Source organism: Leptopilina heterotoma, unplaced genomic scaffold (genome assembly GCF_015476425.1).
Source record: "Leptopilina heterotoma isolate Lh14 unplaced genomic scaffold, ASM1547642v1 Lhet_397, whole genome shotgun sequence".
Lineage (NCBI taxonomy): Eukaryota > Metazoa > Arthropoda > Insecta > Hymenoptera > Figitidae > Leptopilina > Leptopilina heterotoma.
The window spans coordinates 619452-636661 of record NW_025111062.1 but is presented as its reverse complement, the minus strand read 5'-3'; the positions used below and the strand labels follow the sequence as shown (position 1 = coordinate 636661).

General features: G+C 29.2%; 4 protein-coding genes across 5 annotated transcripts in view; 3 read left to right on the top strand and 1 right to left on the bottom strand.

Annotated features, from left to right (window-relative positions):
- LOC122506192 (RNA polymerase II elongation factor Ell) overlaps nt 1-6985 on the bottom strand; it is a 72620-nt gene extending 65635 nt beyond the window's left edge. Inside the window, exons 1-2 of one of the 2 annotated variants that reach the window (XM_043618243.1) lie at nt 6807-6985; nt 6554-6711 (exon numbers count right to left, since the gene is read on the bottom strand). In XM_043618243.1, the coding sequence (XP_043474178.1) occupies nt 6554-6685 (132 nt within the window). In that variant the 5' untranslated portion in view covers nt 6686-6711; nt 6807-6985. Of the gene's footprint in view, nt 1-6553 lie in introns of both variants that reach the window. The other variant, XM_043618242.1, reaches the window with a different exon arrangement.
- Nucleotides 6986-8628: 1643 nt separating this feature from the next.
- Nucleotides 8629-9917, top strand: LOC122506191 (60S ribosomal protein L35). The gene is made up of 3 exons (XM_043618241.1): nt 8629-8782; nt 9333-9469; nt 9609-9917. The coding sequence occupies exons 1-3, from the start codon at nt 8780-8782 to the stop codon at nt 9838-9840; spliced, it is 372 nt and encodes a 123-aa protein (XP_043474176.1). The 5' UTR covers nt 8629-8779; the 3' UTR covers nt 9841-9917.
- A 183-nt stretch (nt 9918-10100) lies between these two features.
- Nucleotides 10101-13620, top strand: LOC122506144 (regulator of microtubule dynamics protein 1-like). The gene is made up of 6 exons (XM_043618149.1): nt 10101-10719; nt 11133-11327; nt 11476-11676; nt 12014-12228; nt 12316-12554; nt 12636-13620. The coding sequence occupies exons 2-6, from the start codon at nt 11137-11139 to the stop codon at nt 12894-12896; spliced, it is 1107 nt and encodes a 368-aa protein (XP_043474084.1). The 5' UTR covers nt 10101-10719; nt 11133-11136; the 3' UTR covers nt 12897-13620.
- Nucleotides 13621-13733: 113 nt separating this feature from the next.
- LOC122506143 (lysocardiolipin acyltransferase 1-like) lies at nt 13734-16018 on the top strand. Its single transcript, XM_043618148.1, has 5 exons — nt 13734-14034; nt 14174-14360; nt 14436-14643; nt 14783-15349; nt 15431-16018. Exons 2-5 carry the CDS (start codon nt 14193-14195, stop codon nt 15613-15615), a joined length of 1128 nt encoding a protein of 375 aa, XP_043474083.1. The 5' UTR covers nt 13734-14034; nt 14174-14192; the 3' UTR covers nt 15616-16018.
- Nucleotides 16019-17210: the final 1192 nt, after the last annotated feature.

The window sequence follows — 17210 nt, the reverse complement described above, 5'->3', positions numbered from 1 at the left end:
CTCGGTGATTGTGCGTTCGCGCGTGTTAAGCATGCATACATACATATAGATATAATCGCCACGATTAAAATTGATCTTAAAACTTGACTTAATACCAGGACATGTATACATATATATAGAAATAAAAGGAGGAGAAAATCAACACAACCAATAAAAGAAACACTCTTTTTTTTCCCTACTTCTTTTATTTCACAACCAAAGAGAAAAATTAGAATATGGAAAGTTTTTTAAGACATTCCACAAATATACTATTTCAAATAGAAAATTTTGGAAGTTTAAGAATAAAAGGGAGAGGTTTCAACTACTTCGATATGCCTTTCTAAATATAAGTTCACGGTGTAAAAATACGCAGCTTCAGTTTTCCCCTGAAAATTCTAATGAGTTTAAAATCACTCTAAATGGGGTGTTAACTGTTAAGAAATTAAGATCTCGAAAGACTGGGATCATTTTTTTTACTTCACTTAACGAAACTGTTAAATTTAACCTATTTGTCACACTCAGAGAAAAATTAGGTTTCAATCAAATACTCTGTTAGACCTCGTTTTTTGGTTATTTAAAAAAACCCAGATTTCTGTACTGTACAAACAGTCTTAATATTTGTTCTGATGTAAAAGTTGTATAGTAGTCAAAATTAAGCTTAGACTTTTTTTACAGTGTGGAATACTGCAGAATTCCAATTTAAACCTTTTTGAAACTTGATAAATAATTAAAGGGAATAAAACGTAAAAAAAACAGTTCAGAAAAATTTTAACATTGACTTTATGGAAAAGTCATAAAAAAAGAAACTAATTTTCACAAAATTTCTTAAAACTAATAAATATGAATTTTAAGAAACAAAAGGCGAAATTAAAACATTGACTTGGACACGTGGATCTTATCTAATCTCGTATAAATCAACATTCTAAGTATCAATGTTGTACCTTGCAAAGGCAAATAAAAGAAAATGTGCAGCTTCTCACATTTATATTGACCTGATTTTTCCCATTAAATATTAATCATACAGCGAAAAAAAAACCAATTTATCAAATTATACAGATTTTACCGCACAAAAATCCCTGACGTATGTGAGAAAAATCATAAATATTATTTTTTATTGAAAAAGAGAATTTTTTCTTCTTTCATTATAAATTATTCCAAACTTCCTCGTATTAAAATACATTCCTTTCTTTGAAAAAGAATTAAATTAAAAAAAAGAATTCAAAATATTATGTTTACATTTTTGTAAAAGAAAAAATTACTGCAAAGAGAAATATTTTTTTAATATAAAAATAATCAGCTACTTATATTAAAATATACACATTTAATCATGAAATCATTTTGGGTATTAAGAGGTATCAGATGAAATCAACATTTTCCTGAAATTTTTTTTTAAACGCACGATAAGGAATTTTTTTTTAGATTATCGTAAATTGTTATTATTATTTTATTACTTTTTAATAAAAAAAAAAGGAAACAAATGTTTTTATTTTATGTCCTCTGCGTGGATGACAATGTAAGTCAATTATAGGTGAATACAATAAAAATAGTGTAATTTTTCGAACAATTAACTTTTCAATTATATATGAAAAGCAACATTGTTTGATTATATGTTATAGACATTTTGTCTAAATGCTGATAAACGAATATTAGGTTTTGAATATAATTATTTAATGCAATAATTTAAGATCAATTTTAAAACTTTTTTACTAGTTTTTAAGATTTTACTATAAATTTTAATTTTTTACCGCAATTTTTAATACAATTTTTTAATAAAATTTTTAATATAGTTTTTTGATTTTTTTTTTTTATATTTAATTTTTTAAGACAATTATTTAATATAATTATTTTACCTACTGCAATTTTTTCATCTATTTTAACAAAAATTTTTAAGTTGAAATTAAGTTTTTTTTACTGCAATTTTATAATAAAAAATTGTTAGTATAATTTTCTTACATTCAACTTTTTAATACAAATTATTATTCTATTGCAATTTTAAAGTTTTTTTTACTACAATTTTAAATGCAATTCTTTGAGAGTCATAAATTTTTGTAATCAATTTTCGAATTGTATCAAAAACAGCAGTAAAATAATTGCAATGAAAAATTGTTTCAAAATAATAAATTGTTATTAAAAAAAGTAGTAAAATAATTCCAATACAAAAATTCTAGCAAATAATTGCTATTTAAAAAGAGTGGTGAAATAAAAATAATTGTTACTAAAAAATAGTAGTAAAATAATTGTTATAATAAAAAGTTATTGTAAAATAATTGCACTGGATAATCGTAGTAAAATAACTATATTAAAAAATGATAGTAAACTAATTGTCTTAAAGAAAGTTGTACTAAAAAAAAATGGACAAGGGCAAGGGCAACATAAGGAAAGAAATAAAAAATGTTTGTAAATTCCCAGGGTGATATAAATTATAATGAAAAAAGGGACATTTCAGGTGTTTGGTTTAAAGGCCTGCTAAGATCATCAGGGGTGGAATATCCTTTCATCGCAAGCGGTGTTTCTTTTACTACCACCATTACCTAAACCCGAAAGCCAAAGCATTCGACCCTCGCCTCGACTCGCATCGTCCTGACAGCGATCAATGGTCTCGGCACCAGCTGCATCCTCACTACTAGTGGTGGTGGTGATGGTGATGGTGGTGGTGGTTCTATTCGCCAAAGCCAGTGGATGGGGATTTTTAAAGGGAAGAAGGACAGCAGCAGTTAGCATATAGCTGGAAAGAGAGGGGCGAGAAGTCTCGCGAAGATATCGTCATACGAGACGAATGCACTCTATAACACCACCAGTGGTTTTTTTTCTTCTTCTTCTTCTTCTTCTTCTTCTTCTTTCTCGTTTAGCGGCCACCGAGTTTAGCGCCTGCCCTGGTCGCCTTGCTCTAATTATAAATCTAAAGGTAGTCGCACATCACAAGATACGATTCAACGCGCATGTCACTTTTCGTGAAGTGATTCGACACTGAAAAAATTACCAAAATAGCAATGGTTCCACATTTGAAACTCGAACCAGGATTGACAAAAAGAAAACTATATTTCTTTCAAATTCGAGAAAAGAAGAAGTGGTTGCGAAAACGAAACGAGATTGTCACTAATAGAAATATAATGGATAAGGTATAATAAAAATTAAATTTAGTAGGTAAAGGAGAACGTTGACTGGGAACGTTATTTAAATTCAGAAGAATACGTTGGCAGCTGGATTGCTCTAGGGGGTCGTTACGGGAATTTCCGGTAGGGTATATACACATACCGAAAGACTGTGAAAGAAGGGTCCTCACTATTTCGCGCAGGAGAATGGAAATCTCGATAACCTTGCAAGTTCATCCGCCTACGGGCGAATCCAATTTCAACAGGCAATATTATTTACTCTCTGCTGAGATTTTCAACTTTATCAAATTATCTCTTTTTTAACATTTACAAAAGTCGTAGATAGCGCAATGTTTTCATGACAACAAGGTTCTACTAATATTGGTCTTTACTGCTTTAATTTACATACAAGATATTCAATTTTTCTCCTCATTTTTCTTTTTTTCTTTACTTACATATTTATTTTTATATTTATTACCACAACTCGTTTCATCGTTTACTTATCTCCATTTCAATAAAAATGGTACTCATTTTTAAAAAATTAGTGCAAGAATTATCGCTAACTTCAGGGTCCTGAATCGACGCTAAGTGTCAAAAACAATGAGAAGGTATTAATTTTGTTTTTAATAAAATCGAAAAGTTTCCAAAAAGTACAAATTTCTTTCTTTAGACATTTAAAAAAAAGAAAGCATAATATTTATTAATTTTGGGTATTTTAGGAATTTTTTATAAATTTTATCGAATAAAAAAAATGGAAACCAAATACGAGAAATTTTTTTCTATAGAATGAAGAAAAACGACCAAAACTGAACACATCTCGTGAACTCAGCAGCTGGATGCGCGTGTCCGAATACTCAACACTCGTCTCAATATGTTGCATATAATACACAAAAGACGGTGCGGAGAGAGACGGGGGAGATGTTAAGAATACTCTTTATAGAATATTTAGAATAAAATTCCCAACAATAACCCTGATCATCACAATATAATAAAATTCTTCAAATAAAGTTACTTTCAAAATATTAAACATTAAGAAAGAGACATACTCCCGTATAATCTTAACCCTTCTAAATATCTATACTTTTGAATATCCAATTTTTTTTCATGCATTATAATAGATTCACATCTCATTAGCAAAGAAATTATAATACTTGGTTGCATATCATTTCCATGTGTTTTCATTTAAATTCATTAACTTCTTTTCGAAATTCGAAATCCTTTTTGAAAATCAAAATTATGGACACTTTTTGTAAACACGAATATTCTAATTTTTATCTCCTGTAAAAGATCTTATTATATTGACCGATTCTCTTTCAAAACTTTTATGCTTCGACCGATAGAAATCATTTTATAATAGGGAATTTCTAACATATTGTATATCGAAACAATGATTATAAATTATTTATAAATATAATCATTATTTGAATTATAAATCTTTTTTTTATAAAAAAATATTTTAATTAATTATTTATCACTATTATCATTCGTCGGTACTACTAGAATTATGTCATATGTCCCTACATTCTTTATTATTTATTTAAACAATAAAGTATAATAATTTGTAATAAATAATATAACTGATAAAAAAAATAAATAACATAATTAATAATAAAAAATGATAAGGTGATAGAAAAAAAATATTTATATAAATCAGCTAACATAACCTCTAATTTTGTTACCGCTGTAAATTCCCAAACATTTTATATATTTCCCTCGTTAAAACCATTACCATTTTTTTACTTTGAACCAGAAAATTCCTTCAATATTGTATTTCAAAAATATTTTCCATTTCATACAATATTCATTCTTAGAACAAATTTACGATTTTTAAAAATATACATTATAATGGTGTTAAATTGAAACAAAATTTGAAAAAAAAAACTCACTTTCAAATACAATCGGACAATAATCCGTGAATATTTACATATTTATCTTAAATAAACTTTCAACAAGTGTTTCTTTTTCTCTCTTTTTCATTCGACGTACTTTTTTTTATACGTTTGCAAAAAAAAACTGATATTAAAATTATTATCAGGAAAAAACTCTTCTACACATAAATGTGTATTAATGATAAAAATTTCAATTTTTATTCAATTGATCAAACTAGTATGCATGTAAAAATAAATAACATATGTACAAATATATTAAGTAATAGAATACTAGATGCTTTTTTTTTAATTTACTACTAAAAAAATATGATTAAATAGTCATTAGAAACGTTCACCATTAACAATGAGTAAGAGAGAGACAGAGAGAAACGCCAGTGTCGCAAGCAAAAATGAAGACATATTTCATTATCTGGTCTTTCTACAGAAACAAATTCCCGCAGTGTCAATTGTAATATATTCTTAAAAATTCAGAAACAGAGAGAGAAAGAGAGGGAGATAAAAACATAATTCTTGATAAGATTTTTGTTGGCAGTGACCTGCGGGAAATTACATGAATTCACATGAAATGGAAAATCAATTTTTTTACGTCATATTTAAATAAATTTTCTTCAGACTGTACAAATAAAAAAAACGGTAAAGTACAAACGGGAGAAAAATTATTTGTTCCGGGAAAAAAATGACTCATTCCCTAGGTATATTAACAAACAACTTATATAGAAAAATAGATTTCGCAGATTTCTTGGTAAATAAAAAAAAATATTTTTTAATTATTAATTTGTGATTTAAAATTTAAATAGTTGGAGAAAAAATAATTAGGCAATAAAAAGAAAACGTCAATTTAATCATGACACCGTTTTCGAAATGGTTATAAAAGTCCTTGTCATGATGACGTTTGAATCACATCTCTGTCGCAACAGCTGTTTTCTGAATTTACAAACAAAAGGTTTTCAACAAAAAAAAGTACTCATTTAGCATTAAAAATTGAAATAAAGTTTTTAATCTCCCTATAGGAGAAATTCGGAAACTTAAGAGATAGAGAGAGAGACAGAGGGAGATTAGAATTTGTCAGAGTGACGAGATTTAATTACGTAATCCGTTACTGTCAAACCATACGGAAACAATGTTTAGCCTCAACTGTCATACTAAATCTAAGAAAAAGTTGATGAAAAAATCAAAGGCAAATATTCCTTTAAAAAAAAGGAAATTAGTGTAAAAATTGTTGCGATAAAAGTGGGCAGCTGTTAAGTTAAATTCAATCATTGACCTATGATTTTTTCTCCACTCTTCAGATTTACTGAGGTTTAAAAACTGAAACTCAATTATTAAATCTAAATAGAAAAAAATATTTAAATATGGAAATATCAGGGCCAAAATTGAAAGTCTGAAATATAATCCCATCTTGCTTGCACGCTTTCTCCCTCTCACTTTGTTTCATCTCAAAACTAAATCTGTCTCTCTCTCTTTTCTCACTCACTCTCACACGTTTCCCTTTACCGACGGACACACACATTTGCTAATCATCGTCATCAATAAGGAAAACTACATTTTTTTTTATCTAAAAACACAACATTTTACATAAAAATTTTTACTTACCCGATTGCGCAAAAAGTCTTCGATGGCACGCTGCGCTGAATCGGTGAGTTTAACAAAGATGAGGGACTTGTTTTCATGAAAATTGGCGTGCGAAGACAAACCATACTGGACACCTGCCACCAGCGCCGCCATTTCCGACCAGCTGACGTCGACTAACCCTAGTTTTGCAGCCACAAGAAAAAAATTGCACACCGTATTTAAAAGGAATATAAAAAAATATATTATTAATCTTGAAACAAACACTATCACTCACGAGCCTTACGTCCCCCAAATTATTGGTAGACCCGCACGTTTAAAAAACCTTTTTTCTTTAGTCGTTACATATTAACGCACCGACACGATTCATTTAAGATTTTTCTCTCGATTGAAGAGAGCACACACACAGCGCCCGACGTTTTCTCTGTAATGAACTACACTTTCAACGGCCACCTGGTGGGCGGGGATTCACAATCCACACTAACCAATCAGCTATTATTTTACATACACCCGTCTACTGACCGTGTCGCCATCTTGTGGACCTATCCTGTAACTGTCGGTAAAGTAGAATATCGATAATGTAGAAAACCTTTCTTTTTGGTACAAAATTTTTTTACTTTATTTTTACAATTTTTTCTATTTTATTATTATTTTGATAATTAATTTGTCAATTAGCTGATTTAAAAAAAACTTCTGTTTTACCATGTGAGAATAATTATAGTGCAAAGAAAGTGGCGTTATTATCGCCCCAATTTCATAACAATTCACGAATCAGCTGGTGTGGCAAGTTGTACGAGTTATACTGAAAATTTAGTTGCAATAAATAAATTTTACTTGTAGAAAAGTTATTTAGATACAAAAATGGTTCAGGCATCAAATGTGTATTTTTTTTTATTGACTGCTAAATTTGCGACACTTATGTATTTCTACGAACATGATTTATACAGATTAAAAGAATACGACCCTTTTCTACCTAGAGTAATTCGACCATTACAGGATAGAACTAATGTAAGTTTTTATGTTTCTATATACAAAATGAATAAATATTTCTATGTACAATGTTTGAATAACATCAAATTTGTCACGACTGGTATATTTAGTTATTAACAGTTCTGCATTACGGCAATAACAACTAATGGACAAGAACGAATATTAACATAATAGAACCTTTTTTTTTTACTTTTTTCAAACTTACTTTGAATAATTATGAACTTGAAATTTCGGACACGAATATAAATAACGTTTGTGAGTGAACGTGAATGTTTCTTATTGATATGTATCCTTTAAAGAAGAAATGTAATAATAAAAATTGTGTCTACTTACTGCGACTTTACCGACAGACTGCACTGTTTTTAGTTCATTCGTCAACCGCGAGCGCGCTTTTTTTGAAAGCAAGTTTTCAACTTTCAATTTAAACTGTTTATTCTTGTAATTACAATTTTCTAAAAATCTTTTTTAATGCAATTGAGGTCGAAAATATGACTAAAAGATACTTTTTCCCAAAAGAAAAGAAATAAATGCTTATTTTTGTTTTCAGGATCGTTGGGCGAAAAAGAAACTCGCAGCTGAAAGTCTATAATGTATTTGCAGAAAAATGTCTCTATTTTTAGCATTTACTGTAAATACAATAGCCAACCATGTAAACTTCTTAAGATTATTATCACACTAAAATTTGAATTATATTGTTTCTTAATTTATAATTTATTCCCTATGGAAATTGAAATATTACACAAATAAATGGAATAAGTAAATACTACCCGAGTAGAGAATAATTTCAAAACTGTTCCCTATCATTCTGTATGAATATTTCTACGATTTCTACCTTTATTTATTAACAATTATAGCGAGAAACTAAAAATGTTTCGTTTCTTGAGGATAGTCGACCCAGGAATGGGAATTTATGGACAAGCCAATTAAGCCAAGTTCACATCTTTACTAGATTTTATAACGCACTTTAGAGGTTCGACACTTGAAGCGCACGCGTATTAACATCACAGGAGCGTATTAAAACTTCCCTTTCAAGAAAATTTATTTTATTACTATTTTAAAAAAATATATTCCTTTTCTCTAAATCTCCTATTATTGTTGTTTTTAATTACTTTTATCTATTTTTAAATAAATAAAGAACAAACAAATACTTAGCAATTTTTGAAAATTTTCAACTTTATCCATCGTTTTTTGTTGACAAGGTGCCCGACCGACTAGATACGAGAGTTTACTTTCTTTCGTGTTTCACATCAATCTGGCAAAATGGTATGTGACAAAACTCTTGAAAAAATCCACTATTATTTCTAATTAGATGTTAAAATTTATTTAAATTTTCCATTTACCGATATCTATTATTAATATCCTGTAGAATTTCATTTTGTTTCAATTGATTGCACGGGGGAATTTTCCAATAATTCCGAAAAATGACAGCCTAACCTCACTTTGTCACGTTTTTATCCCTTGTCGACGAGGAATGCTTGCATTTTTCCTTTTTCAGTCATTTATTATTTATAATTTTTGAAAATGTTTGATTGCTTCGATTATTGTTTATCTTCAAATGCGAAATTTGGGAATATTTATTTTTTTTCAGTGACATTGGTGACATTTTTAAGGTTAGGCGAACAAAAATGTTTGTGATTGTAAAAAAGTAAATTTTGAATAAATATTAAATGTAAAACGAATATAAATATTATGGGTATTAGAGAATTTATTAAAAGATTAGAAAAGGGAATTAATTTTAAGTTAATTTAAAAAAATGTTAGTGTAAGAAGAGAAATGTAATTATGAAAAAGAAATGAGCATAATTTTATTGCAGGTCAAAGCAAAGTGCGCCGAACTTCGTAAGAAGGACAAGAAGGAGTTGAAGAAACTCCTGGAGGAATTCAAACATGAATTAATGTCTCACAGAGTTGCCAAGGTGACCGGAGGATCTGCCAGTAAATTGTCGAAAATGTAATGATTACTTTTTTTTTTTTTTACTATTTTTACGACTTTAATTAAATTTTTGAGATAATTTAAAGAATTTGCCAAATTGAATTGAATTGAACATTGAAATGTAAAATATGAAATTAATTTTAATTTTTTCTTCCAGCCGAGTTCTCAGAAAAGCCATTGCCCGCGTGCATATTGTTATGCATCAAAAGCAAAAGGAAAATCTTCGACTTTTGTACAAGAATAAGAAATACAAGCCATTGGACTTGAGGCCAAAGAAGACGAGGGCCATTCGCAGGAAACTCACACCTTATCAGGCAAATCTCAAGCCTTTAAAGGCCGTCAGAAAAATGTCTACGTTCCCTCAAAGGAAATTTGCTTTGAAAGCGTAAACTAAATTATTATGAATGAGAGTAATTTTTTGTATATCTAATTTCACTTCAATTAAAAAGAATTTTGAAAATCCAAACATTTTCTCTTTATTTCATATTGCCACCGAGTATTTTTTTTGTATTAAAAAATTATTTTTCAAAAAGAAATTCAAACTATGCCGCGTTTGGTCATACTGTTGAATTTAATGAATTTAATTTACTTCAGGTTGGTTGTCCTGACAATGAAGATGATAATATGAAAATCTTGTTTATCAGCATTTATACAAACGCAAACAAAAAAAAACCACTGCATAATTGATAATTTTCCTTATTTTTTTTATTGTAATAATTGTAAATGTGTCGACTGTATTGCAAAAGAGAAATTTTCTGGGAAAAAAAGAATGCTTTTGGAAAAAATCAAGTAGAATCTGTTTAAAGTGAAATGTTATTCTTAACACAAGAAATAATAGTGAAAGAAATTGTCAACTAACAGAGAGAAAGTTATTTTTATTTAGAGGTTAAAATTAAAATTGTGACACTTTTCGTTTTTCGTGCTGTGCGGTGCAACGGGTGCAACGAATTTAAAAATAAAATATAGTTTAATTATAAATTTCAAATGACAATTATGAAATAGTTTTCATGTTTTTGTAACATAACCTTTAAAAAAGCCACCGGTCATGTAGATGGAAAACTATAACATTAAATTATAAGAAATTTTGCATTTTTAACAAAGTTTCTAATCAAGTTTCATCATTTTCTAACTTGTTCAAACAAAGTTTGACATTATTACGCATTGAAAACTGCGAATTCAATGAAAATACTTTAAGGTTATTCAAGGTCTGTCGATTAAACTTTGTTCTTATGACTTTTAATCGATAAAAAGTTGACACAAAAACACAGGTATTAATTTATTCTTATTTCTAATAACAAATTTTCGTTCTAATAATTACAAATAATTCGTATGATGACTCTTGACGAAAAATAAGTTATTACAAAAAGTAAAGAAATTCGATCTAATTAAATTTTCTTTGAAAAAAATTGCAATATTCTTGTTATCAATAGTTGCAAATAACACGTGACTATTGTCAACACGCGAATGATTATAATTTGCATCATAAATTTGAACCATCATTCTAAGTTGTGAATAAATTTTCTGTCATGTCGAAGCTGATGTTAAGAAAGGAAAATTTGATTACTCTTTTAACGTTTTTTTTAAAAAATAAATAAGATTTAAAATTTACTATAATTTTTGATTAAAATTTTAAAAACAATTTTAACTAACATTATATTTAATGTAAAATAAAAAATTTCAGCATCATGAGTAATATGCAGAATTCAACAATGATGGCAGTTGCTCTTAGTGCAACTGTCGGGGTCATAACAGCGGCAACATTATTTATTTACAATAAAATTATCGAAGAAAAGAAACAACATAAGGCAATGGATCATAAAGTCGATCAGGTCAATCGAAAAGTCATTGAACTACAGGCCGAATTAAATGCATTAAGGTATTTCACTCTCTCGACAATTATTTGTATATATTAAAAACAAATTAAATAAAAATTATATTGTTATCTTTTTTCAACGATTTGAAAATAATAATAAAATAGAATTTAGTTGTAGAAACGGTAAATGCTAAATAAACACTGATTTCAGATTACAGCAGAAGCAGCAGAGGAGTAGAAGGAAAAAAGTGATGGGGAGTCGTCAAACTTTGTCTGAAGGAACTACGTATAACGGCACTGATAACGAAACTGATGCCGATGCTTATTCAATAGCGGGAACGGATGTTGGAGACGATGAGTTTTTCGATTGTTCCGACAGTGAAGGAGGCGGTGCTGGAGATCTCGATAATAGGTTTGTTCATTTCATTATCATTCATGTTTCATGGATCTTAGAGGTTTTATAATTTTTAACTCTTATGTTGTGCTCTCAAATTTTGTTTTCGTTTTGTATTTCGAAAAAAAGGAAACAAATTCCAATTTTGCACAGTTTGCTTTTTACGTGCATATACTTTTAAATTTCACTATTTTTGGCACTGTAAATATTATGCATACGCATTATGTATATATTTAGAGTATGTTTAATGTGTAAATGCACCAAAATGTACCAAAATGCATTAGTAATTATACAACCTTTACGATCGAAATTTATAAGCTGTAGGAGGAAAGTGTATATATGTTTAGTGATGCAGGGCAGGAGAAATGAATGTCGTGAATTTGATACTCGCTAATCTCGATGAAGACAGGAAGGACAAAACTTTGCACACCGATGTTTATTTTAAATTAAAATCGTTAGCTAATTCTCATCCCAATGATGTGGAAATTGTTTGGAGGCTCGCAAGATCTTGTCACGATTGCTGCAATAATGCGACTGAATTGGAAACTGAAAAGGAATTTATCTTTGAAGGTGAACAAAACTGTTTTTCATTTATTCAAATTTTTCAAAATTCGTGGGAAAGAATTATGAAATAAATGAATTTCATTGAATTTTCAGGCATTGAGGTATGTAAGTCATTTCTAGAAATTCCGCACGCCGATCTTTACAAGTGGTACGCAATTCTCGTGGGATCGAGAGGAAAATTTATGAAGACCAAAGATAAAATAGTCGACGGTTATGTTTTTGCTGAGTATGTAGAAAAGGCAATGGAACTTCGACCAGAAGACAGTGCCGTACACCATCTTTTGGGCAGATTTAAATTTGAAATATCCAATTTAACTTGGATCGAGAGAAAAGTAGGAATAAAATTAAAATTCTAGTCTAAGAATAAAATTAGAATTATTAATTTGTTATATTTTTTGATTCACTTTTTTCAGGTTGCGTCAACTTTATTTGCAAAGCCTCCAAGTGCCTCGTACGAAGATGCGATCGTGCATTTCAAGAAAGCCGAATTGTTAGCAAAAGAGCCATTCCTGGAGAATAAACTTTTCCTCGGTAAATCACATATCGCTCTCGGACAATATAAAGAAGCTGTTAAATATTTAAATGAAATTTACGAGATGCCAGTAAGTGATGAGGAGAAAATTCTAGCCGAAGTGAAAGAACTTTTAGATAAATATTCCGGTTATTTATTATAGCCATAAGGTTCGATCATTCCATTTATTTTATAAATAATAATTCAAGTGAAAGTGCATTATTAAAATGTGATTCGATGCTCTCGATGAATCTTCTCAAGATTCTACATAACTGGAATCTTATATCTCTAATAACTAAATTCACATCTTTTTTGTGAATCTTTTCTTTTTTATTTTTTAGAAAACAATTTTGTTAAATTAGGCCAAATTTTACATATTTTTATCCGAAGAACTGTTTTTTAGGAAACTCTTTTTTTTAATCTAATTTTTTACATTCATTTTATTCTCATTTTCAAAACTTTTTGTCTCTTTTTGCTTCCACATGAGGGAAGCTTTTTTATTCATATTTTTTTTTTTTTTTTTGTAAGAAATATTTTTAAAAATCTCAATTTTATTTCTAATTTATTTTTTTAACTTGTGTATGTGACTTTCTAGAAATTAATGGGCTCAATGTTAATTAGCACAAAGTTTAGTAAAAAGGTTTCTTGATTTCAAAATGAAAATTTATTAATGCAAACTTTTATTTTTTAAAATTTCATGCAATATCGAATTAGTGTGAATGTCAGTGTCATAAAATTTTAAGATTCGACGCTCTTGAAAATTGGAAGGGAAAATTATTTGAATAGAGAAGAAATGGGGAAATTGAAATTTAAAGGAATTGTGAAAAGTTGATAAAAATGTTTATTTCCAATTTTTATGAGACTAAGCTTATCGATACGGTCTTTAATGAAATATTTAATGTGTAAAATGTAAAAAGCTGTACGTATTGAAAAAAAAATAATCTATTTGTAAATAAGTGGCGAACGTCGGAAAAAATATATAATGAGAAAAAAAAAATGTTCTTTTCTTCTTTTTTGTTTCTTATCCTTTATTGAAAGAAGTGCGCCGTGATAATTTAATTCGAATGGAGGAAAAGAATCGTGTGATTGTATAACTGTGTTAGTGGCTCGGAGATCAATAATGGTCCAACACAGCATCCCACCAGTATGGCAGAGGGTGGAAATATAAAGTCGGGTAGAGTGCAAGAGAGAAAAACAGGGGTGTGGGAAACTGGGAAGCCCTTCTGCTAATATTAGAGGGAAGCCAGTACAATTCTTCATGTGACAAGGCAGTAGATAGCGACCAATGTCTGTGAAATGTGGTACGATTTTCCATTTTTTTTTTTATCAAATTCGATTATTGTTAATTTTTATTTGCCAAATTACGTAAATCAGATTTTTTTCAAATTGCATTCCATTTTTTTTAATATATAAAAAAAGTAAATTTATTTTCGTTTGCAGCAAATTTTGACGTGACGGGATGCGTGGACTTTTTCGTGGAATTATCTACTGCAGTTTGTGGTATGGGAGTATTGTGGCGGGATTTTTATTCATCGCTTGTCCCTTATTGCCATTGATGTTCATTAGTCCCCCAAAATTCCGAAGGTATGGAGATCTTTTATTTTCGTGCTGGGAACTTTATCCTGCGGTGAGTATTTGAAAATTATATTTATTTAAATTGTGTCTTGGGCTAATTTTCCCTTTATTTTATTTACACACACAGGCTCTTATGGAATTATTAGGAATGAAAATTGTTGTCTCTGGCGATCATATTTCTCCCGATGATTCGGCAATTCTCGTCATGAATCATCGTACACGAGTGGATTGGAATTTTCTATGGGGTGCCATGTATCAAGCCTGTTTGCCCCACATTGCTGCTCATAAATTGAAATTCATTCTTAAAGATCCCATTCGTCATATTCCTGGACCAGGTAATTGCATTTTTCTTTTCTACAAATAAAGAGATAGAGAATGATAATAGAAAATGAAAAATAAAATTGTAAACAGAATTTAAAATTATAGAATGTGAAATTTGAAACTAAAAGGATTGTGATTTAAAAAAATGAGCAGGTTGGATAATGCAGATGAACAGCTTCTTGTACATAACTCGCCGATGGGAGGTGGATCAAGGCCGCCTCTCGAGGTCTTTAGATTATCTAATAGATCTTCGTCGTCGCACACAGCTGCTGATATTTCCGGAGGGAACGGACCTGACACGAAGCAGTCGGGAAAAGTCGGATAAATATGCCGCCGAGCACGGACTTCCCACCTACAATTACACACTCCATCCAAAAACCACTGGTTTCACGTATTTAGCCCGTCATCTTCAGAAATCCAACTACCTCGACTCAGTATACGATTTAACGATAGGCTATCCGGACAGAATACCACAATCGGAAATTGATTTGGTCACGGGAAAAATGCCCGATGAGATACATTTTCATGTGAAGAGAATAGACATTAGCGATTTGCCCGAAAACGAGGTTCACTTACGCAATTGGCTGGAGAAACGATGGCTGCTGAAGGAGGAAATTCTCAAACAATTTGCCGAGAAGAAATCATTTTCCGATGTTCCATGGCCGAAACCAAGTCAATTACCACTAAGGATTGCTCTTGTTTTTTGGACTCTGCTCACTGGTCAGTTTAACATAATATTCTAATCTAAATTTTGCATTTATTTAGATTTGAACTTAAATTTATATTGAAATGAAATTTCAGGGTCCGCAATTTTATTAATACTGACCTCATCGTTTTTTCGATTCTGGACAATCCTACATGTGCTGATTTTCATTTGCCTGTCTCTCTTCAGCTCAGGATTCAGCGAACTCGAGATGGGATGGTACTGGCATTGGAAACGTAAATTTACTGAAGCAAGTCCCAAAGAAATTAACAATAAGACTTAAGATATAGATAGAAATAGAGTATAAAAACAAGTAACGAAAATGTGTTCCTCTTACCATTCAATAAGTTTTTCAAGAAATATTTTCAAAATTTTCTCAACTGTTCGTTATAGTTTCGTTATTTACAAAAAAATATAAAAAATACCATTATTATTTGTGAAGCGATCTGAAGAAAGGGACCTTAGAAGCAAAAAATTATAGGTTATGTTTTCAATTTTTTAAATGAAAATACAAAAAAATAATTAACTGTCAATATTAATCATTAATGTTTGAGTCTTCATTACAACTAAAATATTAAAGAAACACTGATTTTAATTTGCAATAAGTATAAAGAAACTTTTAATTAACAAGAAAATAACACTAACATAACCTTAAAGTGTTTTGCTTCTAAGGTCCCTTTCTTCAGATCGCGTCACATTTACAGAGAGGAGTATATAAATTCTTCACAATTCTGTTTTAAAATTTTCTTCAAAAGATTTTCATCTAAAAGTTTGTTTTACAAATTTATTTCCATATTTTTGAAATCAAAAAGAAAAGAAAGAAATAAATAAAATTTTAACGAATGAATTTGTAAAGACATCTCTGTATCTATAATTCTTGAGAAGTTAAAATTTGAAAAGTAAAAAAGGAGACTACAAAATAATTTTTGCAGTAACTACTGTTTTGTAAATTACATTGAAAATCTATTTTTATAAGTATTTTTTTAAGTTTTAAAACTATACAAAAGTTTTTTCATAATCTTATTACAAATTTTTCACTCCCCCCCCCAAAGGGCTGAATGTATTCTCAAAACTTTGTTTTTTGTGAATATTGCAATATTTTCCAAGACTTTCTTTAATCCAAAGATTTGAACCGGAATTGATTACAACTCTTAATTGAGTTTCTCTAACATTAAAATGTACAATATAATTTTTCAGCTTTTGCTGATAAAATATCTTAATTTAGTTTTTAGTTTTAAAACGGGCAGGGAAGCAATTAAAATTAATTAGTATAATTATTTCAAGTATTTTTAATTGTAAATTTTAATTCTGCTTCCCTGCGCAAAAAGATTGTAATTGTTGTAGAAAATAGGGAAAAATTTTATTCTTCTGAGTATAAATAATATATAGTTTAATCTAGTTTCTTAAAAATTGTCGAAGTGAAACTAAATAAATAATTTAGAAAATTCTTTTCTAAATTGTCGATTTAGTTTAGAGTCGAAAATACTTGAGAATGAATCTCACAAACTGTGGATTCACGTGCCAAACTATTAAATATAGAAAAACCTGATTATTCTTTTCTAAAAGAAATTAAATCAGAGTTTTAGTAAAAATACTGAAATTTTTCACTAAGAGAGTTCAGTATTCAACTTGTATATAAAATTACGTGTATAAAACAAAAATATCATAATAGAATATTTAAAATCAAAGATCAAATATTCTTGTGCAGCGAAAATTAAGTTTCTGATTGTGAGTAACTTAAATATATATTAATTATTACAAATATATTTTCAGTAAATATTTATTTCTTGTAAGTAAAATACTAATAATCGACTGTTAAAATTTGACTGAAAACTTTCCTCTGGTACAAATTTGTAAAAATTTCCAGGCCTCGGATCG